The sequence below is a fragment of the Capra hircus genome, chromosome 12, assembly GCF_001704415.2.
Source record: "Capra hircus breed San Clemente chromosome 12, ASM170441v1, whole genome shotgun sequence".
Lineage (NCBI taxonomy): Eukaryota > Metazoa > Chordata > Mammalia > Artiodactyla > Bovidae > Capra > Capra hircus.
In genome coordinates this window covers 67019157-67044176 of record NC_030819.1, presented here as the reverse complement: position 1 = coordinate 67044176, position 25020 = coordinate 67019157, and the positions used below count along the sequence as shown (strand labels likewise).

General features: G+C 44.9%; 1 protein-coding gene and 1 long non-coding RNA gene across 6 annotated transcripts in view; one reads left to right on the top strand and one right to left on the bottom strand.

Moving 5' to 3' along the window:
- The window catches only part of LOC108637305, a 61247-nt gene extending 41614 nt beyond the window's left edge, over positions 1 to 19633 (bottom strand). The window contains exon 1 of the long non-coding RNA XR_001918953.1: positions 19525 to 19633. This is a non-coding gene — a long non-coding RNA (uncharacterized LOC108637305). The remainder of the gene's footprint in view (positions 1 to 19524) is intronic.
- The window catches only part of LOC108637304 (gametogenetin-like), a 46577-nt gene extending 26640 nt beyond the window's left edge, over positions 1 to 19937 (top strand). For 4 of the 5 annotated variants that reach the window (XM_018056714.1, XM_018056711.1, XM_018056712.1 and 1 more), the window contains 3 exons: positions 1619 to 1709; positions 9646 to 9776; positions 13345 to 19937. In XM_018056714.1, coding sequence (XP_017912203.1) covers positions 18323 to 19924 — 1602 coding nt within the window. In that variant the 5' untranslated portion in view covers positions 1619 to 1709; positions 9646 to 9776; positions 13345 to 18322 and the 3' untranslated portion in view covers positions 19925 to 19937. The remainder of the gene's footprint in view (positions 1 to 1618; positions 1710 to 9645; positions 9777 to 13344) is intronic. The other variant, XM_018056716.1, reaches the window with a different exon arrangement.

Sequence of the window (25020 nt, the reverse complement as noted above, 5' to 3'; positions counted from 1 at the left end):
TTAACTTGTATGCAGAGTACATCATGAGAAACGCTGGGCTGGATGAAGCACAAGCTGGAATCAAGATTGCTGGGAGAAATATCAATAACCTCAGATATGCAGATGACACCACCCTTATGGCAGAAAGTGAAGAAGAACTGGAGAGCCTCTTGATGAAAGTGAAAGAGGAGAGTGAAAAAGTTGGCTTAATACTCAATATTCAGAAAACTAAGATCATGGCATCTGGTCCCATCACTTCATGGCAAACAGATGGGGAAACAAAGGAAACAGTGACAGACTTGACTGCAGCCATGAAATTAAAAGATGCTTGCTCCTTGGAAGTTATGATCAACCCAGACAGCATATTAAAAAGCAGAGACATTACTTTGCTGACAAAGGTCCATCTCGTCAAGGCTATGGTCTTTCCAGTAGTCATATATGGATGTGAGAGTTGGGCTGTGAAGAAAGCTGAGCGCCGAAGAATTGATGCTTTTGAACTATGGTGTTGGAGAAGACTTGAAGTCCCTTGGATTGCAAGAAGATCCAACCAGTCCATCCTAAAGGAAATCAGTCCTGAATATTCATTGGAAGGACTGATATTGAAGCTGAAACTTCAATACTTTGGCCACCTGATGGGAAGTACTGACTCATTGGAAAAGACCCTGATGCTGGGAAAGATTGAAGGCAGGAGGAGAAAGGGACGACAGAGGATGAGATGGTTGGATGGCATCACTGACTCAATGGACATGAGTTTGAGTAAATTCCAAGAGTTGGTGATGGACAGGGAGGCCTGGCGTACTGCAGTCTATGGGGTCGCAAAGAGTTGGACACGACTGAGTGACTGAACTGAAGGAGAGAAAGGGTAGAGATGAGTCTAATTCTTAAGAAAAAGGCCTTCTACTACTAACTTATTCTATTTGAAACATAATTATATGAGTTAATTTAATTTTGGCAATGACTTTAGAATCTGTGTGTGTATGTATATATGTGGAGAGAGTGAGCACCCAAGTGGGCAGTGACTATTAACTAGGTATCAAAATCCATGCTCTCACTTCTGGGCCATACATATAAGTCTGTCTCCAGCCTCCCTTGCAGTTAGCTGTGGACAAGTGACTTAAGTTACAGCCAACAGAATGAGAATGGAAGTTAACATGTACTACTTGGAGTGTGTGTGTGTGCACGTGCGCACGCACCCACACGTGTGCTTAGTCATGGTCCAACTCTTTGCAGCACCATGTACTGTAGCCTTCCAGGCTCCTTTTGTCCATGGAATTTTCCAGGCAAGAATACTAGAATGGGTTGCCACCTTCTACTCCAGGGTATCTTCCCAACCCAGGGATTGAACCCATGTCTCCTGTATCTCCTGCACTGGCAGGCAGATTCTTTACCACTGGTGTCACCTGGGAAGCCTCTCCCCTAAAAAACTCACTTTCCTACAGGCTGAAAAAGAAAAGACCCTTAGGGTGATCTTGGAACTTTGATTCTGAAAGACAGTATGGAAAGACCTTGAAAAGTAATTACTGTAGTGCTTGTTTATTTTAGCAAGAAATGTCCTTGAGCCATGATATATTTTGGTGTTGATCTGTTTTGGCAATTAGCCTTTCTTAATTAATTCAGTATACAAAACTTATATTTGCAGCGTCCATGTGTGATGTACGACTCCTGCGGGCAACATTTACACCCACGGTGTATGTCAGTGCCATTTCCTGAAGCACAGTTAAGAGGCTACAGTATGTATACACACGGATATGTGTAAACGTCCTTCCCAGACATTGTGCAACACTGTAGCTCTGCCAAACTAACTCCAGCTTCTCTCTTGGGTTTTATTTTGTAGGCGCATTAATTTGTGTAAAGACACTTCCCTTTTGTGTTTGTGGTAATAAATTAAGGTGGAATGGATCATCCAGTAAGAATCTTAAGGGGAAAATGTGTATTTAGGAACCAAAGCAGGTCTTTTTCTTAGAGTTGTTCAACTGTAGCTAACTACAGACTTTTCTTATAACCTGTTACCCTCTGGCATGCATTAGGCCAGAAGAGTGTGTTAGGAGCCTTCTTCCCTTCTGCTCGCCAAGCTTACTGTTATGAGTTATAAAAACTTTTCTAGGCTTCATTTTCCTTATCTGTAAGATGAGAGTTGGATTATATGACCCCAAAGATCCCTTCACTAAAATTCTACTATCTATAACTACAATATCCATAGCTATTTGTAGAAATAATTGTTAATGTGAGTATTCTTTCAGATTCCAAATTGATGCTATACAGGTGCTTAAAAGTAACTTGAAGTTATAAAAAAGATGTTTAACTTGTGGCAATTCACAATCCAAGAGGTACAACAGAGGTTCTACTCTTCTCCCAAACAAAAACTATTAAATTGGAAAGATTTTTAACTCACTCAGGATATTTTTTAGAGTAATTATAAAGCACTTTGTCACCTCTCTGATTCCTTTACTTTTTGGGTGAAGTATCAAAGCAGTGCAGAATTTGACATGTATTGAAATAATATATACCATATTACCAAAAAACACACCCCTAAATAGCAGATTGTGCAGTTGTTTGCTGAATTTAGCAGCTAAAAATTTAAGTTTTACTTCGCCTAATTGTATACTTATGTTCTAATGTTTCAACATAATAACAACTAATGCTTTAACAAGTTTAGGATCATGGCCAAATCACCCAAGTCACAGTTAACTTCTGCCAGAGTTAAGTAAGTCATATGTGGCTTAGTCCTAAATCATGTTTTTGTTATAGCTGACAAAAATGAATCTTTACCTGTATGTCTGCTGGTAGGGATTTTAATCTCATGGATCTCAGCTTTGGTTAAAACTAAAAATATACATTATCCAGACTTGATGCAGGCACAGAATTGGCTTTAATTCACATTTTTTTGCTTTGGAAGAGCTGCAGAAATAGGGCCTTCACTCAGGGGTGATGCTGTTTTAGAAAGGAGAAAGGACAGGCTGTAGATCGTTGTTTAAAGTGGAGTTTTTATGTTAAGAGAAAGCCATGTATAGGCTGGAGTAGATGAGAAGGAATCACAAAAACTTTTTTTTCTGCAAAAGGAACAAGACAGAGTGAGAGCCTACCATACTCTTTTGAGTACCAGTCAAGAATGGATTTTAAATATCTTTAGATAATTGCAGAAATTAGGAAAACAATGTTTAAAACGAAGGCATACATAAATTTTGGTATATCCATATGTCGGAATGCCATGCAGATGTTAAAAATATGTTTTCAAAAAATTAAATAACATGGGGAAATGACCATTATAAATGATATTCTTTATTGTTATCAAACAGGAATCAATCTTATTCTTTCCAACCTCTGTATTCTTCATGCATTTCCTCTCCACCCCCAGTATAAATAGGAGCATAATGGAAGAGAGGTTTTAAGGACAGATGCATAGACAATGAATTTTAAAGCCAAAAGGGATTTTAGCCATCATTTAGTCAAAATTCATCATTTTGCAAAGGAGACTGACACCAGACTGACACCAGAAAATTAAACATCTTACCAAAGATCTCAGTATCAGCATTGCTACTTGCTAAAACCTGGGTTTCCTTGCTCCCCAAATTTGGCACATTTTAAAGGTGGCTCAGTGGTAAAGAATCCACCTACCAATCCAGGAGATGTGGGTTTGATCCCTGCGTTGGGAAGATTGCCCTGAAGAAGGAAATGGCAGCCCACTCCAGTATTCTTGCCTAGAAAATTCCTTGGACAGAGGAACCTTGCAGGCTACAGTCCATGGGGTCACAAAGAGTCAGACACAACTGAGTGACTGAGCACGTACACACACCTTCTACTGTAATATGCTACAGCTGAGGTAGGGTCAGGCTAGGTACTTTTGGCAAGGGAGTGTGCAGGGTACAAGGGAGTGAGTCATAAAATATCTAAAATATTTTAAATAAGATGAGTCATAAATAAGAGTCAAAAAATATCTGTAGAGATCCATTTCTTAATAATTCTAAATCTTCAATTTTTTAACTTAGTACCGCTCTAAAAATTTTGGAGGGTAGAACTCAGATCACTTCTTTGTCTCACAGGAATAATACTGAGTAACAGAAGCTACTAGATTACAACTTATGACATTTATTTATTTGTTCATTTGCTTTTGCCTGTCTCTTCCACTAGGATATATTTTCCAGGAAGGCAGGCCTGTATCTTTTTGCTCCCTCCTAGCAACTGTTTGACATATAAAATATGTTCAGTAAGTATTGAACATCTTTAATTAGTCGAGTGAATTAATAAATGGTAGTACTAAAAAGCAGTACTCCTTATTTACTTTGATTTCTTCTGGAGGTTTTTCCAAATTTTGTGATTCCTTCATCACTGTAAATTAATTTTAGAATTGGGTGAAAGAAGGCAATGGCACCCCACTCCAGTACTCTTGCCTGGAAAATCCCATGGGCACAGGAGCCTGGTAGGCTGCAGTTCATGGGGTCACTAAGAGTCGGACATGACTGAGCGACTTCCCTTTCACTTTTCACTTTCATGCATTGGAGAAGGAAATAGCAACCCACTCCAGTGTTCTTGCCTGGAGAATCCCAGGGATGGCAGAGCCTGGTGGGGTGCCGTCTTTGGGGTCGCACAGAGTTGTACACGAGTGAAGTGACTTAGTAGCAGCAGCAGCAGCAGCCCCATTCATAGCACCGCATTTCAGTCTAATACCTTTGAACTGTTTTATAACATTAATTTTGGTACTCTTAAACTCTTGTGCCAAATTTGCCAGATTTGAGAATGACCATGATCTGTAATTTTATTTAGGTTTTTATCCATGATGTATGTGTACACTTACACCATGAATTAGTGGTGTACATGTGAGATTAGTGGTGTACATGCAGGAGACCTGGGTTCAATCCCTGGGTCAGGAAGATTCCCTGGAGAAGGAAATGGCAACCCACTCCAGTACTCTTGCCTGGAAAATCCCATGGACAGAGGAGCCTGGTAGGCTACAGTCCATAGGATCGCAAAGAGTCGGACATGACCGAGCAACTTGTCAATATCAATGTCAAATGTGAGACTAAACTGATGAGTCTGGAGGCAACACTGTTGGGAGAGCATATTTGGAAATAGGAAAAAAGAAATGGTAATACCTTGAAAAATAGAAGCATTAGGCTGAAAAAAGTAAACATTTAAACTCCTATCTCAAATTAAGTATAAATTTTAAACCTGATGAAAAGAAGTAAATAATATTTGGAAGAGTGGATTTTTCCTTAAAGGTAAGATATTAAAAACAAAGCAAAACAAAAACACTGAGCCTAAATTTAAATATTAATCTCAATTTTAAAAGGTAAGCCTCATACATTTTTCCCTCAGGCTTATTTTCAATTATATGTATGTAGAGAATTAAGAGATTTTAACAGCAAAATTTTTACAGATGAAGAAGCCTAAAAATGTTGGCCATGTAGTCTGTTTCTAAGAATTGATTCTAATTTAGGATATAATCTGAAATGCTAAAATATATTTATGCATAAAAAGTTCACAGCAGCATTATTTATAAGAAAGGAAAATAGTGTAAGTGACCACCTAAGGAAACCCTACTCCACACAAGGATCTTTATGTAGCCATTGAAAATGTTTTTAAAGAGTTCTAAATGACTTGAGGAAGCATTTCTGATAAATTGTTATGAAAAAAGTCAGTGACTAAGGAAAACAGTTTAAACTTCATATACTTAAAAAACTTCATGGAAATATGTCAACTGTAAGTCAGTTACTTTTAAATAAAGGAATTATTGGTTATTTTATCTATATTTTCCTAAAGTAAAAAAAATATTTTTTCTTTAAACATAATTTCAAATTTTTCTTTACTTGTACTACTTTTATAATCAGAAAAAGAAACCTGTTACTTGGCATAGATATGTGTTTATGTCCCAGTGATATGTTTTCAGTATCATCACATGAGTATAAATATTGTTGCCAGAAGAAAAGTTTGATATTACTTAAATCCAAATAATGGAGTTTCCAAAACAAACAGTGATACATATCCTATAACTTGTAAAATTTTAGTGGTTTAGTATAATTTACTAGTTATTTCAACATAGCAGGCTCTCAGTATGTTTGCTGATGATATGGATAGAGAAGGGATACCTCAATTAATTTACCAAGTTCCTTGAATCTGTCAGTTAGCAACTCTCCCACCAAGAGATTAATGATATAGTCTTGTGTCAAAAAGCTGTCCATAAAATCTCCCTTAGTTTGTGTGGTGCGCTTTTGCAAAGTGTTATTTTGTACTTCAAAAAGAACAGCCTCTTAAGTGCTAATTTTTTACAGACACAAAGGGAGAAAAATTGGTTCTTACCTTGTTTATATTGGCGAGCTATGAGTTTCAAGTAAGATTCTGTGATCTGACACCATCAGTAAAAAAGGTTTCTTGTGGAAATAACTGGCGACAATACCTACCTTGTAGGGTTTGTTATGGTTTAGAAATCATGTATGTAAATGCCCAGTATAGTACACGGCACACAGGCATTCAGTAACCAGTGGCTATTATAATAATACAATATGTAATATTACTATGATTTCTTATGTCACATTACTATATATAGGGTGAGTTGAAAAAACAAAGTGCAGTCTACTTAAAAACATTCTAGACTTTCAGACAAAGATGGGGGAGTGAAGGCAGATCACAAAATCTTCCTCCCCGAATACTTGACAAAACAGTTTGTGCAAAAGAAAGAATAAAAACTCCTTGAAAAGCATTACCAGAAGTAGCAAGAAAAAGAAAATGTCTGCTACCTAAGCCAATGAAGGCCAAAGTAATACTATCATTTCAAAATAAAGAAATTTGGAACAGCAAGAAATGAAAGCAGCATGGTTGGAAATCAGAATCACCAGAAACAGACTGGCAGCTGCAGCACATCCCCGAGTCAGTTCATCAAGATGACGGCGCCTCCTCTCCTCTCTCCTACATCTCCCACGTTTCCCTGCTCCTCACTTCAAACTCTGATTTTATTGATAAATACAAGCTCTCACAAGAGAAACTCATCTTTCCCACACTATATCGATCAACCTGCCTTCATCTGTACTCATATAAACTCTCTCTTTTGAAAAGGGTTAGGTAGCCCTGCTCTTAACTAAGGCAAGCCCCTCCACTAGTGTCCTGAAGCCCACCCATTCTTCCACAGTCAAGCTTTGTGTCCTGTGATTATTCCCTCCATTTCCTGCATCCTCAGTCTCTCTACCGGATTATTCCAATCAGTACTTCCCTGGTGGCTCCGCGGCAAAGAATCCACCTGCAGTGCAGGAGACACAGGTTCGATCCTTGTCAGGAAGATGCCCTGGAGAAGGAAATGGCAACGCACTCCAGTATTCCTGCCTGGGAAGTCTCACGGACAGAGGAGCCTGGCGGGTCCAAGAGTCACAAGAGTCGGACACAATTTAGTGACTAAACCACCACCACTTCCAAACATACTGTACTACTTCCCCTTCTAAAAATACTATCACCCTAGATCTCATATCCCCCTCTGCTTTCATGGGAGTAAGAGCCCATTTTTTTCTGCTGTGCTTTATAGTAGACTTTTAAAAGGTTGTTTGTACTTGCAGTTTCCACTTCCTCATTGTATAGCATCTCTTCAATCCATTCCAATTAGATTATTGTGTCCATAGGTCCACCTAAACTGCTCTTGTTGAGACTGATTACCTTCTTGCCAGATCATTTTCTTCTTCCCAAATGTTTGATACTTCAAGGCATGCATATTCCTCACCCCTCTTTTTTTCTTCTCTATCAATATTCATCCCCTGCCACTCACTCCCTGAGTCATCTTATTCAGTTTTCCTGGTTTTAAAATGTCTGTCTCTGTTTTTCAGTTCAGTTCAGTTCAGTCGCTCAGTCGTGTCCGACTCTTCACGACCACATGAATCGCAGCATGCCAGGCCTCCCTGACCATCACCAACTCCCACAGTTCACTCAGACTCAAGTCCATCGAGTCAGTGATGCCATCCAGCCATCTCATCCTCTGTCGTCCCTTTCTCCTCCTGCCCCCAATCCCTCCCGGCATCAGAGTCTTTTCCAATGAGTCAACTCTTCGCATGAGGTGGCCAAAGTAGTGGAGTTTCAGCTTCAGCATCATTCCTTCCAAAGAAATCCCAGGACTGATCTCCTTCAGAATGGACTGGTTGGATCTCCTTGCAGTCCAAGAGACTCTCAAGAGTCGTCTTCAACACCACAGTTCAAAAGCATCAATTCTTTGGTGTTCAGCTTTCTTCACAGTCCAACTTCTCACATCCATGCATGACCACTGGAAAAACCATAGCCTTGACTAGACGGACCCTTGTTGGCAAAGTAATGTCTCTGCTTTTAAATATGTCATCTAGGTTGGTCATAACTTTTCTTCCAAGGAGTAAGCATCTTTTAATTTCACGGCTGCAGTCACCATCTGCAGTGATTTTGGAGCCCCAAAAAATAAAAGCTGACACTTTCCCCATCTATTTCCCATGAAGTGATGGGACCAGATGCCATGATCTTCATTTTCTGAATGTTGAGCTGTAAGCCAACTTTTTCACTTTCCTCTTTCACTTTCATCAAGAGGCTTTTTAGTTCCTCTTCACTTTCTGCCATACGGGTGGTGTCATCTGCATATCTGAGGTTATTGATATTTCTCCCAGCAATCTTGATTCCAGCTTGTGTTTCTTCCAGCCCAGCATTTCTCATGATGTACTCTGCATAAAAGTTTAAATAAGCAGGGTGACAATATACAGCCTTGACATTGTCCTTTTCCTATTTGGAACCAGTCTGTTGTTCCATGTCCAGTTCTAATTGTTGCTTCCTGACCTGCATATACGTTTCTCAAGAGGCAGGTCAGATGGTCTAGTAGTCCCATCTGTTTCAGAATTTTCCAGTTTATTGTGATCCACAAAGTCAAAGGCTTTGGCATAGTCAATAAAGCAGAAATAGATGTTTTTCTGGAACTCTCTTGCTTTTTCCATGATCCAGCAGATGTTGGCAATTTGATCTCTGGTTCCTCTTCCTTTTCTAAAACCAGCTTGAACATCTGGGAGTTCACGGTTCATATCTGTGTTTTTAGGACTTCTTAAATTTGTATTCTATCCTTAATACCTTTGTTGAGCTCCAAACTCATATCCAACTCCCTTCCCAGGAATTCCACTCATATATCTAATAAGGACCTCAAAATTAATTCATTCAAAACAAACATGTTAGAGGTAGAGAATGGGCTTGTGGACACGAGGTGGGGAAGGAGAGGGTGGGATGAATTGAGAGAGCAGCCTTGACATATATACACTGCTGCTGCTGCTAAGTCGCTTCAGTCGTGTCCGACTCTGTGCGACCCCATAGACGGCAGCCCACCAGGCTCCGCCATCCCTGGAATTCTCCAGGCAAGAACACTGGAGTGGGTTGCCATTTCCTTCTCCAATGCATGAAAGTGAAAAGTGAAAGTGAAGTCGCTCAGTCGTGCCTGACTCTTAGTGACCCCATGGACTGCAGCCTACCAGGCTTCTCTGTCCATGGGATTTTCCAGGCAAGAGTATTGGAGTGGGTTGCCATTGCCTTCTACTACCATGTGTAAAATAGGTAGCTTGTGGGAAATATCAGCTTGGTGCTTTGTGATGACAGGGGTGCGTGTGGGTGGAGGGTATGGAGGTGGGGGTGGGAGGGAGGCTCAAGAAGGAGGGGATGTATGTATACTTACAGCTGATTCATGTTGTTATACAGCAGAAACCAACATAACATTGTAAAGCAATTATCCTCCAATCAAAAACTGAAGAAATTAAACGAAAAGGAATGCAAAGATTAACGAATGAGAGATCTGAGTAGTCTAGTCTGGCTAAAGGAAACAGACTTGGGTAAATCATAAATTTTGATTTGTTTGTATTTAAATAGTAAATTGGCAATAACATACTCAAACATACTGATTTTCTTTTTCCTCTCAATTTACTTCTGCCTGAGTTTCCCCCATGTCAATAAATGGCATTATTTTCATCCAGTTGCTCAAGACAGAAACCTAGAGGTCATCCCGAATTCCTCTTTGTTCCAGTTATTAGACTGTTAACTTTTAGCAATAACCCCTTCCCTACTCTGCTTTGTGCTGCTGTGGCTGGGACTTTGCAAGCTACATTTTTACTTTTTTTCAGCTGAATTCTTGCTATAGTCTGTAAGAGGCATTAGATAAAAGACTAAAAGTAAGAAGACAGAAAAAGAACTTGCTCTTCTTCCTTGTTGACTTTCCATACCTGCCAGCATTGCCCACTGGAGACCTTCATCCTGACAGCAGCAGTTAGCCCCAAATTTCAACGATCTTCCACTCTCCTGGAAGCAACCTCAGCGTACCCTCTCAGAGCTACCAGCAAGTGGGCAACACCTCCTACCGCAGGCCAGGCTTCCAGCTCTGTGAGTCCCTGCTCCTGGTTCCTGTGCACTATGCTCGAGCTAAGTCACGTTAGTTGTGGCTGACTCTGTGCAACCCCACGGACTGTTCTCCCTCCAGGCGCCTCTGTCCATGAGGATTCTCCAGGCAAGAATACTGGATTGTTTCCATGTCCTCCTCCAGGGGCTCTTCCTGACCTAGGGATCGAATCCACATCTCTAACGTCTCTTGTGTTGACAGGTGGGTTCTTTACCCTAGCACCACCAACTGGGAAGCTGGGTTCTAGTAACTTCAGGTCTTCCTCGGTTAATCCGGGACTAGATGACTTCCTGAAGTTATTACTCTCTTATCTTAGTGCTCCCCTTTTCCTTTTTTGGTTAGACAACACTTGATCAATTTTTTATGCTCAATTTACTGTTGTTGAAATACTTAGCAAAAGCCAGAGTGCCTCCTCTAAAGCAGTGGTCCCCAAACTTTTTGGCATCAGGGACCAATTTTGTGGAAGACAGTTCTTCCACAGACCAGCGGTGAGGGGCAGTTTGGGGATGATTCAAGTTCATTACATTTACTGTGCACTTTATTATTACTACATCAACTCCACCCCAGATCACTAGGCATTAGATCCCAGAGGTTGGGGATCCCTGCTCTAAAGCACATATGGTCCCCCTCTCCTTGTCACAGAACAAAATTCAGCCTCCTCTCTCAGGCCTCCAGCCTCTTTTGTGACCTGGCCTGATTTTCTGATCTCACCTCTCACCAGTTTCTGATTTCTCATCTGGCCCTTATTCTGTCCTGAACACACTGAGTTTCCACCGTGGGGCCTCTGCACTTGCTCTTCTCTGCCTCTGCATTGCCCAGGTCTTTGCCTAGCTCACTGCCTTGCTTCATTCATGTTTATTCTCAAATGTCATCTCAGAGAGACCTGCTCTCACTACATTATCTGAAATGCATGATTCCTGCCCACAACCCTCCCTTTCCTTACTTGGGTTTCTTATTATGATCGTTACCTGATTTTGTTATATTTATTTCTCTCTTCCCTATTCTCAAGTAAGAGCTCCATTGCTTCATACTAAGGAAGGGATGTGATCTCATTTACCACTGGTGCTGGCACTCAATACATTCCAGTTGACAAATGAATTTAATAGTGAATTGCAGTGAAAATGCAGAAGAAAAGTGGACCAAAGTAATTGCAAAGAAGACAGTATGCAACTGAGACAAAGACTACACAATAGAGCTGGATTCCACTCCCTGAGTACATAATGCAACAAATGAATCAGAAAAACCACTTAGAGATTAACAGAAGAGAACTTCCACAAAATTATGAAAGAACTGAATATGCAGAATAACATAGTCAAAGAAAAAGGGACATAAATATTCGCTATCAAGGTGTATACTGGTTAAGCTATTAACAATGAAGAATGAAGGAAGAACTTCAGACCTCTAGGCTAGAAAACTAAGTAACATATAAGAGGAAATCATGCTGGCCTTAGACTTCCTCTAAGCAACATTCAAAGCAAAAATGTTTGCAGTTTTAAGGCAAAGCCAGCAAGACCCCAAACTATGGTATCTAAATAAGTGTCATTCAGAAACTGACTGAGAAAGGCAAATATGGCATCCATGAATCCCTGGTAGGAAAACAGAACAAAACTACTTCGTGAAGAGCAGATGAGTGATGGATCAAAATTAGTAGGAGTTAAGAACTGAGGTGTGTTGTGACCACTGGATTTTAAAATAGAGGTCATGACCAAATGACCAAAGGAAGTTAAAGTTACAAAACAGAAACATTAAAACCTTCACTTAAAATAATGACCAAAATAATACATTTTTTCACAGCAGTCAACCTGTGTCTCTAAATTGGAAACATACAGATAAAAAAAATCTCCAAACTCTTAATTTTTTAAACTGGATATTTTAGGAAATAAGATCTCATGTTGCACAGAAACATATTTTCTGGAAGTTCAGCAATTCCTTCAGCTTCTCATAGTGCTACCATATTCAAATAATTTTAAATTTAATATTTAAAAAATTTAAAAATAGTGTATACATTCTCATCTTAAATAAGATTATTTATTTGTATAAGTGCATAGAAGTATGCCTGCTATGATGGTCATTTAATACTGATGGTAAAGTCTGGGATCTGAAGAGATTTAAAAATCTTCTGTGACTTTCTATATTTGAATTATTTATAAATGAACATGTATTGTTTTTATGAAACCAGTAGAAACACTATCCTTAAAATACTATTATATACAACACTGCAAATACACTTAATACTACTGAACTGTACGTTTTTAAATTGTTAAGATGGTAAATTTTACATTATGTGTTTTTTTAACTGTCTTTTTTTTTAACCACAATTGAAAATAAAAAATATTGTTATAAAAGTTTTATATAAAATTGGTTCAGCCATTATGGCTTTCCAGATGGATTTTGACTATCTAAAGGTCTCCCCAAATCAACTTTTCCACCAAACATTACTCCTCAAGTTATACCCTTCAAATACTACTCTGTATTTGCTTATATCTTATCTGATTTAGTTTTAGAAACAGGGATCATTCACTGGCAGATGTTGTTATAAATATGCAAAATAAAAAGATGCATGTAAAAAGTAACTGTTGTATAACTCTATTAAATATCTTAGTGTTATAAGAATGCAAATATGTGTTATTTGATTTGTATATTTGGGAAGAAATCCTTTAATGATTTTTTTCTGATGGTTAAAATACATGCTCATTTTAGAAAATGCAAAAAAAAGGTAAAAATTACCGTAATTACATAATATATATACTTTGGTATATTTTCCCCTCAGCCCATGAGGAGAAATAGTTTTAAAACCTAAAAGATTTATCTGTACATTAAATTAAACATGAGCATTTCTCTGTGGTATTCAGTATTTTTAGTGGTTACAAAAATTCCATTAGATTGATGTACCTTGGTTTATTTTATAACTCCTTTACTATTGAATATTCAGATGGTCTCCTATCTATAGATACTGTTATAAGCATATATAAATCTTTGATTTCATATCTGATTTTTTTTTTTTTCAGGATTGGTTCCTGTAAGTGAAACTACTGTATCAAAGATTTGGACATTTTTGACTCCAGAAAGGTAATATAGTAATAGATGGGTGTGTAAATTACATTCTTAGTAACAGTTATTAGCACTTATTTTCAGTCTCTGCCAATCTGATGGAAAGACTCTTTCTGTAATTTAGATAAAGTTGCATTTTGCTCATACACTCATATTAATAACTTAACCATTTTAGGGACTTAAGGTTCTTTATAGAGCCTTGCCAAGATATTGAAGAAAATATATTTTGTTTTTGGCTTTGGCCGCATTTAAGATAAATTATATTTTGAACACACAGAAGGGTGAGGAAAAAGGAACATAAAAAAGGATCCAAATTATTTTCCTTAATAAAAAGTAAGATTGTATTTTTTTTTAGAAACAGGAAAGTTTTATGATCGTCTAAGAAGCTTAATAGATATATAAATTGATTTTCCATTATAGAAATGGAGAATACTGCTGCTTTTTACATTTCTATTAAATATATATGCAATTAATTATTTCTTGGGCACAAAGGAAGTTCAACACAGTACAAGAACATATTCTTGTACTATGTACAGGCCATATTCTGACAACAAAACAATGCTCTGTGATGACCTAGATGGCTGGGATTGGAGGTAGGGGTAGGGTGGAGGGAGGTCCAAGAGGGAAGAGACACATGTAGTCTTCAATTCTTAATGTAGTAGTAGAGCAATATTACTATCAACCAGCAACATCGTGTTTTATTTATGGAAATCATTGAATTTATTGCTTAAGGTGCCATTTTTACTACAGAACTTTTCAGAATGCTTCGAAATACTTAGTCTATAAGGTTAAGAAAAACATTCACTGGATAACTACTTTGAAATAATTTCCACAACCCTGTCTTCATTCAAGAGGCCTAGAAACAGACTGGCTCACTTCCAACTTCCTTACTTGTTATCTTTGCTATGAAGTCATTCTATAGATAGGTTAATAAGCATTCTGGCATACAGCAAAATTGCATCTGTAAAACTATATGGCACAGTTTGGCTGGGGTTGTTCCTCCTTCGGAACTGTATTACGTAATTTTAAGGTGTTTACTTAAGCTCCTTTGGGCTGCCTCCATGGTAGCTATGAAGTCACTGAGAATTAGGAACAGTTTGCGGCCTGATAACAAAGTCTATTAGTTTAATGTGAACACTGTCAATTTTTTTTATCATTGCTGTATAGGGAAGTTTAAAAACAAAGATATTGATTCATTTTATTTTTTAAAAGAGCTTGCTACTTCGAAAATTATGAAATATAATACAAAGCAATCATAAATGTACATTTGCTCATTACCTAAATGTGCTTATTTTAAAACTTGTAATGAATTCACAATGTGATTTTGACCCAATAGAACTATAAATAATTATGCAAAATTACCAAAATGTATAGAGCACAGCCTTTAGCAGAGTATGAATTATTAAAACAGCCTAAGCCTTCTCTAAGTCATAAAGGAAGTTTTCTATGAGAACATCAAAGGTATATAAACTGTAATAATATCAGCTTTGGGAGAATTTAAAAAGATACCAGGTTATAAAAAAAGACTATTTTATCTTGATTGAATACAGAAAGGTATTTTCAGTTCCTTAGAGAACTCTTAAGCTCCTTTACCAACCAAATAACAGTATGTCATGCAGTTCAGGCAGTAGGCATTGTAAAAGTGAAAGAGCTATTCAAATTTTGTATGGTAATAATCAAGTTTTATATCAATTCAAGGAAACATGCAGATTCTTATACCTAAAATCTCAACCATCACTTTAGAATTATACTGAGTTTTATGAATCAACAAGCCCAAGTAAAAAAGATCCTGATATCTAAAAATGTATAACCCTTTTTAAGAACTGTCATTCTGTCTTAATTATATAACATGAATTTATTATAAAATTACTTAATGGAATAATCTCCATGGCATTTTGCTTTTAAACTTGGAGAAGTCACTGATGGTCTTGCAATGAGCTAGTAATATCCAAAGTCAGGGACAGTTTAAGGAGGCAGTGGAAAACTTTTAGGACCTGATCATGTCTTTGAAAAGTGCAGCCACTGGGAGTGTCCTACCTAGCTTTGGAGAGACACGAGTCTGTATATGGAGGCCTGACCTGGAGGGGAGGGAATGGTCATGGAGGAGAAAAAGGGGAGAAGATTATGAGATTGCCCACTCAGACTGGCTCTCAATTAGCTCTGCTGTAATGATGAAATACTTGGATTTTTATATTCACTTCTAATATCAAAAAAGGATATTTGTTATGTTTAAACAGTTTTTATATACAACGTATTGTTTAAATCTGTTTATCTGAAGTTAAAATGTGTGGTGATTTTAAACACATGGCAAATTCTTTGATACTCTTCCCAGTAAAAGGCAGAGTCTGATTCTCCTTCTAGAATCTGTATGGCTTAAGTGATACGCCTCAGAGGAACAGAATGTGATGGATAGGATTTCTAGGATTAGGTTCTACAGCTTCACTTGGCTCTCAGTCTTGGGACCCTTGGAACCCAGAGCCATGCTGTGAGGAAGCCCAGACCACAAGGAGTGGCCATGTGCAGGTGTTCAGGCTGAAAACCCTAGCTAAGATCCTAGCCATCTGTGAGCAGGGATTGCTAGATGGGGAAGTGAACCGCCTTCAGATGATGCAAGCCTTTAGCCTATGAGCTGCCCCAGCTGACTCCCTGTGGGCTAGAAACAAGCATCTTGCAGAGCCCTACCCATAACTGCATATTCCTGAGCAAGTGTTGGTTTTAAACCATTACGTCCTGAGGGTGGTTTGTTTTGTATCTGAGTTTCTGCTTACATTAAATCTCTAGCTCAGGTTAGCTGTGACAACTGGGAAACCTTTTCCCCTCACTTTTTGTTGTTTCCCTAGCCAGACTGAGATCTTAAGCACTTCTCGGTACTAACTGTGTATGATTAAGTGTGGTTTTGAAGGGCCATGAGAAACAAATACCACCCTTATGGGAATTCATTCTAGCTCATGTCCCTTTCCTTGAAGGTCTGGTGGTTGAGCAGGGCAAAAACAAAGCTTGATTCCATCTGTCTCTCCTTTTCTTCTTCTCCAGCTATCCAGTTTTTAAAAAGAGAGGAAAGCAAGATTTTATCCTCTCCTGCCCTTGTCTCCCTTCTGAATTCAAATCTTTGGGAAGGTGCTTTCTTTTTCACTGGAAGGGTACACAGCCTTTTCAGTGGATTTTCAGCCACAGCTTTTCATTCCTTTTCAAGGAAGCAAAACAGAGTTCCTCCTCCTGAACCAGAGGCCCATTTCTCCTCCCAGTCCACAGCCCAGACTAGAATGGGGATCCCTTGATCTGGCCCGTCAGTCACTTTCCCATTCTACCAGCTCTTTCAAATTAGCTTTCTTGAACCCCTCTCCTATCCCCACTGCCACTAGGTATACAGCAGTGGTCCTAGTTGATTCTTAGATCACAGGCTATTTTATTTTCCATCTTCCTGATTCCAGGACACCACCTGGTGTAATCTTTTCAAGGACCTGTATTCTTTTCATACCTGACCATGCATTTCCATTAAAAAAATGAAATCCTTTTATGGTTTTCCCTTTTCTGTAGGTTTAAATCCTGAGGCCCAATAATCATTTACACACAGAGCAAACACTTGAGATTGTATGCTGAATTGTAGTAGAGGTTACTCTGGAGAGAGACCAGATTGCTCTCCCTAGGTTCTCAAAAGGGTATTCGTGCCCCCAAAAGCTAAACACTTGTAGGTCTCAAGCTACATTCCAAACTCCCCAGCGTGGACTACAAAGTCCTGTGTGACCTGGCCTTTCATCCAGCCTCCCTTCTCCCCCTTTTCACAGCCCACCCATTCTTACTTGGCTGTAGTTGTTCACTACAGGCTTTGTACCTGCTACTTTGCTTGTTCAGCTTGGGAAAACTCTTTCCTTAGCTGGTCTAACTTCTGCCCATCCAGGAAACCGTCTTAACTTCTGCCCATCCAGGAAACCGTCTTCTTTCTTTTAAGAAGCACCTCAGGTCAGCTACCTACAGGAAGCTATTCAGGCTAAGCAAGCTGGGTGTGAATTCCTGCCTCCCTGAAGCCAGGCTAGCAACTGCTCTTTCTCTTAGCGTCTGCCTCTTGGATTTCCAAACTAGGGTGGAGGTGGGAAGAAAATAAAACAGTGAAGTAAAACCTGTAAAACAAGCAATGACTAATAAATTGTTTGTGCTGTGCAGCACTTACACTGAACAATCATCCCAGGCTGTAGTATACACTTTTGTAGTGCTTTCTTAGGAGGGAGAGATTGGGTAGCAAACGTGTAATTTATATTTGCCCCAGAGTTTTGACGATAAATACAACAGACACCTTGCTGTTAAGAGAATTTCCTACAGGAATTTTCAGCACCATCCCATTTTCCTTTATCTTATGCCCAGCCACCAAATGGTGTTATGTATTTAACAAATACTGAAATTAATAAATATAGTTCTGATATTCTGCTATCTACTAGGATTGCTGGGTCATTTATCTGAATTGTTTCTCCTTGGTTCACGCAACATCACCGCCCCCAAAAGGTCTAACACATCGTGAAGTGTCCTTAAAATTCTCCACCTACCCAGGAAGACGCTCCTACTTTTTGAGATACACTGTGTACTTGTGAGGTCTGCTTTCTCTCACAGCACAGGCTTTTTTAAGTCAACCCTTTACTCGTTCAGAAAAAGTTAAGGCTTAATTGTTGTCTTGAAACAGAGCTCTTTTCCCTCCTCGGGCGGACGGATCTGAGAGAAGTGTATTTCCCTGCTACTAACGAATCAACTTATAAATAGCGCTTACCGCGCTGAGTCACCAAAACCCGGAGTTTCCCCAAATAGCTTTATAACGACTGCTGGAATCGAGTGCTCCGGAACGGTGACAAACGCCTGTCACACACCCGCGAGGCTGGACGCTAGGCTTGCGCCGCCGAGCGGGGTCCCCAAACACCCGGCTTTCGGAGAACGCGGGCACGGCAGCCTATGTCCCAGCCTGGAGTTGAGAGTCGGACCTCAGGAGCGCGCTGGGCGCTCTCGGAACGCGGCCAAGACTTGGCCTTGACCGTCCGGGGCCGTCCCCGCCCCCTCCGGAGCTGGGAGCCGCAGGGGGCCGGCACCAGCCTCCGCGCGGAGCCGCCCGCTCACACAATGGGGCGCGTCGGGGGAGGGCGGCCTCAGCCACCGCTCTGGGCCCGGGCTTCGAGCAGCTGGGGACGAAGCCAGGAGCTGGGGCAGCAACGAAAACCCCCTCCACCCGTCTCCTGCCCGCCCACTCCCACACTTCGAAATGGCTGCAGCCGCCGCTTAGGGGGCTGGTTGGGGGGGGGGAACGGAAGTGCCACCCCCTGCAGTCAGGGGATGGTGACGTCATCCCTACTGTCAGCCTGTAGCGGGGGCGTCTGCCCGTCACGTGACCCCCCGCTCCAAGCCGAACCCCGCGCGCGCGAGCGCGCGCTCCCTCCCCCACAAGCTTCTCCCCAGCTCTCGCCCTCCCCGCTCCAGCGCGGCTGTCAACAGCGCCAGCTCCGCCCCCTCCCCCGCGCCCAGTGTAACCGCCACGGCGGCGCGGCGAGCGCTCGCGCTTGGGACCGGGCGCCCCGGAGGAAAGCGTTGCCTTCTGTCCTCACCTCGCCCCCCTCCCCTCAGTCGCCGGCGCGGCGGGTCGCGTGGGCACCGGAGCCAGGAGTGTGCGGTGGCGTGCGGCGACAGCGCTTCTCCGCTCAGCCCTCCCACAGCAGCTGCGCGGGACGAGGTGGGGACGCTAGGTCCGAGCTCCGAGGGGGCGAGCTGGGCTCAGCAGCCCCCTGGTCCTGGCGCGTCTTCCCTGGGGGTTCGGTATCCCAAGCAGGAGCTGCAGCAGGGAGCCCGCCGTCGACCGCTCGCTCGCCCGCCCGCGCCCCCGCGGCGCTCCCGCCTCCACTCTCCTCGCCGCCTGGGCGGCGCAAGCTAGTCCTGGCTTCGTCTCTGGCCGCGGCGCGGCCACCGGCTGTACGACGAGGGGGGCCAGGCGCTGACCGTCTCCGGAGCCCCTCGGCCACCCCGCCGTGCACTGCTAGGCTTCCAGATTGGGTGGCTGTCACTGCTGCGCCTCGCTCTAATTTTTTCCCCCTTTATTCCCTTCTAAAAGTAGAGGCTTGGGGGAGGGAAGAGAAAACCCAGTGTAGAAAGGGGCGGTGCGGACTGACCTGTCAACGGTGGAGGAGGAAGACCCCCCGATCCGGGCGAGCTCTCGAGCCCGCGCAGGGACCGGAGCCCTGGGTTCGCGCGGAGAGGCGCGGCGGCGGCGGCGGCGGCGGCGGCGGCGGCAATGCCTCAGCCAGGTGTCCCCCCTCGGCTGGGCCCGCGCTGCCGCGCCGCCCCCTCCCCCGGGCGCCGCGCTCCCCGCCCCATCGCCAGGGACCAGGGAACCCCCCAGCTCGATTTTTTTGTGCAGTTTCAGCAAAGCTCCGAGGAAGTTGGTCCTTTTGTTCCACTATTTATAGATTGCGTCAACATTGCGAAAAGGAGAAGGCGGAGCGGTGGCCCCTCCCCCCTCCCCTCCTCCAGCCGGCTCCTGGGAGAGAAAAGCCCCAGCACACGACCTAAGTACACAGCGCGCCAGCCGCCCGCCCGCCCCTGGCCTCCCGCTCGCCGCCTCCCCCTCCTCCCTGCCCGGGCCAGAGCGCTGCCAACCCCGTCACGTGCCCGCCCGGGAAAACCAGCTCCCCGGGGCTCCGCGCCGCCCCCCAGGCTCCGTGGCGGCGGCCGCCTCGCTCAGCTGTGCGCCTGGCTCGTGGGCTCCAGCCAGTGACCCAGGCGTCGCGCACAGCGTGGGCACCCGCACCCTAGTCACCCGGGGTCCGCGCCTCCCGAGAGTGCTCGCCAGCCATCGGCGCTTCCGCCCTCCTCAAACCTCCCCGCCGCCACCACCCCGCCCGATCTCTGGAGCGCCACCGCCCTGGTCGCCGAGTGTGCGCGCGTTCGGGCCTCGCTGCAAGCTGGGGGCCTGACTGGGCCCTCGCGCGGCCGCTTCCTCAGACGAGGGGATGCCAGTCCCCCTTTCCCTTTTTCTCCCCCGCACGATCAGCTGCGGGCGGGGGACCGAGGGACGCCGGGGTGGCTGGCGGCCGCCCGAAGGCTGGCGGGCGGAGCGCGGGAAGTACGGTGCGGCCGTTCCGAGACGCGCGGAGACGCCCTGCCTCCTCCGCAGGTGCAGCGGGGCGTCGCGCGAGCTCAACTTACTGCCTCCCGGACTTCTGCGGACCGAGGAGTTTTGCAGACCTGAGCCGCCGTGGGGGTACTGGAGTTTCTGAGGAGTTACTGGAAGCTAGATCTGTGACAAAAAACATTTGAACTTTCTTCTCAAACCTGATGACGAAGTGATAGGCCCCGGCATACGCCCCGAAATGAAACTGAGCTCCCTTGCTGGCCTAAAGCTTCTGTTCCTGGCTCGATGTAAACAAGGAGGGCGGTCAATACTAGAGGAAGGCCTTATTAAAAAAAAATAAAACAAGTGCAAGTAGCTGGTTTGAGTGTAATTTACCTTCGCAGCTTCCGGTCATTTCCCTTAGTGATTTATTTAGATCTTAGTTTAACTTTCCAGAGTCGGAATAAAAATAATTTAGCCCTTCAGATCACGGGTGGAGAAAAGTTCGAACTGAGCTGGGACGAGTGCAGGAAACGCGTCGGACCTTTCCGGGCAGCTGGACAGTGTGGTAAACAGTCTGCAAGAGTTATTTTCTAAGGAGTTTGGAGAGACTGTTCCCTCGCACTCACCCTCGTTCGGGCTCAAGTGCAGGCCGCCGGGGGAGGAGGGCGGGACTCTGCCCCGGCCCTTGCCCGGGAGCGGAGCTTCCGGGCCCTGTGTTGGGCGCGTGCAAACCTAGGAGAGCTTTCGCACGGGCCACTCGGGGCAGCAACAAGTTTACCTCTATTTGAGAAACCTTTCCAAGTTTGGCTTTTTTTTTTTTTTCTTTAAGGGGGAGACCTTAGTCCATGAGTTCATCAGTTTAGGATACATGCGCTTTGCTCACCATTAAGAGAGAGGCGAGATAAAGTGAAGCGAGCCTGTGCAGTGGTTGCTGGGTTTTTCCAAAGCGCAGAGCTGAGTGGACGAGCAGCAAATGGGACTGGGCGTTGGTGCCCCCTCACACCTGATGGTACTCAGAGCTTGGGGTGGGAGCCGGATCCCGGCTCTCGAAACTTCTCTCTCGGTTTCCTTCCAACTTAGTGAAAGGCTCCGGCCGCCCCTCTTCCGGCCTTTCTACCCTGCCTATTCGTCTGTATCTGCAAGACACAGTCCTCCTAAGCAGGCGAATTCGTTTCCGCGCCAACTTTGTTGCTTCAGTATCTACAAATCACGTTTCTTTACACGAAGAAAACAAGCCAGGCCTGCTGGCCCTTTTCGCCCATGCAAGGGACAGGGGTCCCAGGCCTCAGCCTGAGCCTTCCCCTCTCCCCGCCCAGCCTGGGACGGAACCGCGGTGTCCCCATCACTTTTGTCAGGACACGCGTTTTCCACCCCCATTTTGTTCTTCCGCGGTCGTCTCAGCTGCGGAGAGAAGGGAGCGAAAGCAAAACGAAAGCACCCGGGGCGCATCAGTCGCGGCGGCTTCCCTGAGCACGGCCGTGGGAGGTCAAGGTCTGGGGTTGGGAGGCAAGAGTGGGCGTGGGGGCTGCGTGGAAACCCGGTGGCGGGTGGTCCCCGCAGGGCCCCCGGGAGCTGCCCGGAGCTCCATCGCTCCTCCTCCCCCTGGGAAAGGCGTCCGCGTGTGAGAATATACCAGCCCCGAAGGGAAAGTTTGGCCTGGGTCTTGAGTTGAAACTCGAGACTGATTGGGACCGTGCGGAGGGGACCCAGAGGCCCAGGAGTGTGGCGCGGGGGCGAGCGTTGGCCCCCGGCGACTGATCCGGGGGAGAGGCCGGGGCGGGCGAGGGCGCGCGGAGGCCGCCGGGGACCGGAGGCCCACGGAATTGTCGCTCCACTCAGATTGGATAGGCTGCCCGCTTACCCGCAAAACCCAGAGTTCTTCGCCGTATAAAGACTTCAGGAAACTTTAGTGACAACCTCCGCGCCCGCCCCCCTCCCTCTCGGTAGTCACTTCGGGGACAAAGGCGGCCTGAGCAGATTTGGACAAGGCGCGGCCTCTGTGGGCGGCCTTCGCGGCCTCAGACTTCTTCAGTTAAGAAGAGGATGAGTATCTTTACGAAGTGAAGTTAACCACCCCCCACCACCACCCCTCACTGATGACAGACAGAGTCTGATCTGCTAAAAGGCGTCCCGTTCCCCCCACCTTCCCTTGCAATGAACCAACACGGGGAGAGTGGCCTGCAAGATGCTCACCCTGTCACTCGGGTACATTCGTCCATGTCACTCGGGTACACTTATGTAGCCAAAAGCGCTAAAAGTCCCACCTTGCCCTAATAAACAACTAACTTCATTCTTGCTTGGCACCTTTCTTGTCGCAATAACTGTGGGTTTTGGCAAGTGTTAAAAATACCATTTGATCCTAAATGAGTCAAACGTGGAAACAGTTTTCTGTGCGAGTAGTTTGAGTCTGTGCTTTCTCTCACTGGCACCTAATACACGGCGCAGCCCACAGCCGTGACACCTCAACCCGTGCAGGGGCGCTTTCGCGCCGCACCTTTTCACTCCTTAAATAAGTAGACTTGGAATTGTGTGCTTGTGTGCATTGTTTAGGTCCTGCATCGCTGGTTATTCATTTCACCAAAAGTACTCAAAAACGGCTATACTTTTAAAAGATGCAAAATTGAATTATTATAAGCGAACCTTGGGAAGGCAGTCTTAATTTCCTGCTGATGTTATGCCGGTAATAGGCAGTAGGCAATCCCAGACTAATTATGTTCGTTTTTATTCCTTTCCTGTTCACCACAACTGCAAATACCATAAAGTTCTGTGAAAAACATGGCCCACTCCACCCAAATTTCTTTATACAATAATGAGAGGAAACTTGCAGGTGAAATAGACCCGTAGGCTATTACTTTGGGAAGGAGTCTTCTATTTAAAAAAAAAAAAAAAAGCAAACTCAGCAAAAGCTATTTTTTGACTCAACAGGGTGATTAAAATGCCTGCTTTCACCATGCTCGCCCTTTGGTTTCATATGTGGCCACTGTTCTCACTTTCTTGCAAGTTTCCCCCCTTGTAACTTATTTCTGTGAAACAGAGATTCCATCAGGTTATCTTGCTAAACTGGGCATCTATAATCGTTTATCCTCCACCTCACTTCACACACGGCTTTGAAAGCCCGTAATTGTCTTTACTTCACACCCCCCCTTTTTTTTAAAAATTAAATCTACGCATTCGCAAACGATGCTTTGCCTGGGCTAGAGTACCTAAAACGTTACCCGCCCGGGCAGTCCCTTGAGGAATCGAAACTCCAGCCTTGCGCAGACCACTGGAACCCGCACCAGAAACCTCGATTTTGGAGTCCAGTTTGGAAACAAATCCGTGCTTTTCGCGGTGAAATGGGAACTTGCCCAAGCGATGCATCTGGCTTTAGATTTTATGGGGAATATGATCTGGAAAAGGGAACGCCTGTTTCAGGCGCGGCAACGTGCCCCGCGCAGATCCCCCGGGGCTCCCTCATGCTCAAGAGCGCGCGGGGCCTCGACCCGCAGGGCCTCAGCCAACCTCTGGGCCCCCGGGTTTGGGTGAGCCCCACACCCTGGCTTTCTCCCTTTCCGGCTTCGCCTGGGGTCGCTCTCCGCGGCTGACGGAGCTGTTAGACCCAAGGAGAAAGTTAAGAGACTGAAGATCAGATGTCCTTAAAGGGGCTGGGGAAAGGGAGAGGCTCTTCGCCGTTAGTGCCGAGAAACTCGGATACCCCGCGCTCGCCGTGAGGCGAAGAAAACTGTCCTGCGGGAGCACCAGTGTTCCCGAGATTTTGCCAAAGTTTGGAGAGCCCGGAGGTAGCGTGTCCCCCACCCCCGCCCGCCGCCGGGTTGTTTCACAATCCCCTCCGGGCTGCCTTAGGCGAGGGCCCGCGCGGGTGGGGCGGGGTAGGGTGAGGTGGGGAGGATGGGTTTCCTCCGTTTCCGCCCCCTCCGCAGCGGAAACGTCGAAGGGGTTAAAATGGCGCGGTGGAATGCGCGCGAGGAGAGGTGCCAGTGTTCGGCCCCGACGGGCGGGAGAAATGGGGTGAGGGTGTGGGATCCCCGGAAAGGGCCGGGAAAGCGGGCACCAAGGGGAGGTGTGAGGCCAGAGTGTTTGCCATTGGGGGTTGGTTTCAAGGCAGTTGCCGATCGTAGTGGGGACCTGAGCGGCACTAGGGAAGTTAAGCAATGGTTAGTGCCCGTCTTGGCCCGCCCTCGGGCAGGGTTATGTCAGGAAAGCGTCCTGGCACCGAGCTCCGGCCCGAGGAGACGATACTCCCCCTCGCGCGCACTCCGCGAGCGGGGCCGGGCGGGTGCGGAGGGGCGGGCGGTGCGCCGCGCGAGCCCAGGGCGCTGAGGTCGGCAAGTCGCCTTCGGAGCGGGCGGCGGCGCTTCTCCAGTCTACGTGGAAAAAAATAAAATAAAACTACAGAAGCACCCCTCCTCGGCAAGCGGCCCTTTAGCCCTGGAAACGAAGATAGAAAGGGACTCAGGGAACCGGAGAAGCTCAGTATAGTACTTCCCAAAGTTTCCAGGTTTGTCCAGCGACTGGGAATCTTGAGAGCTCTCCAAGAGTTGAGCCCATTTCC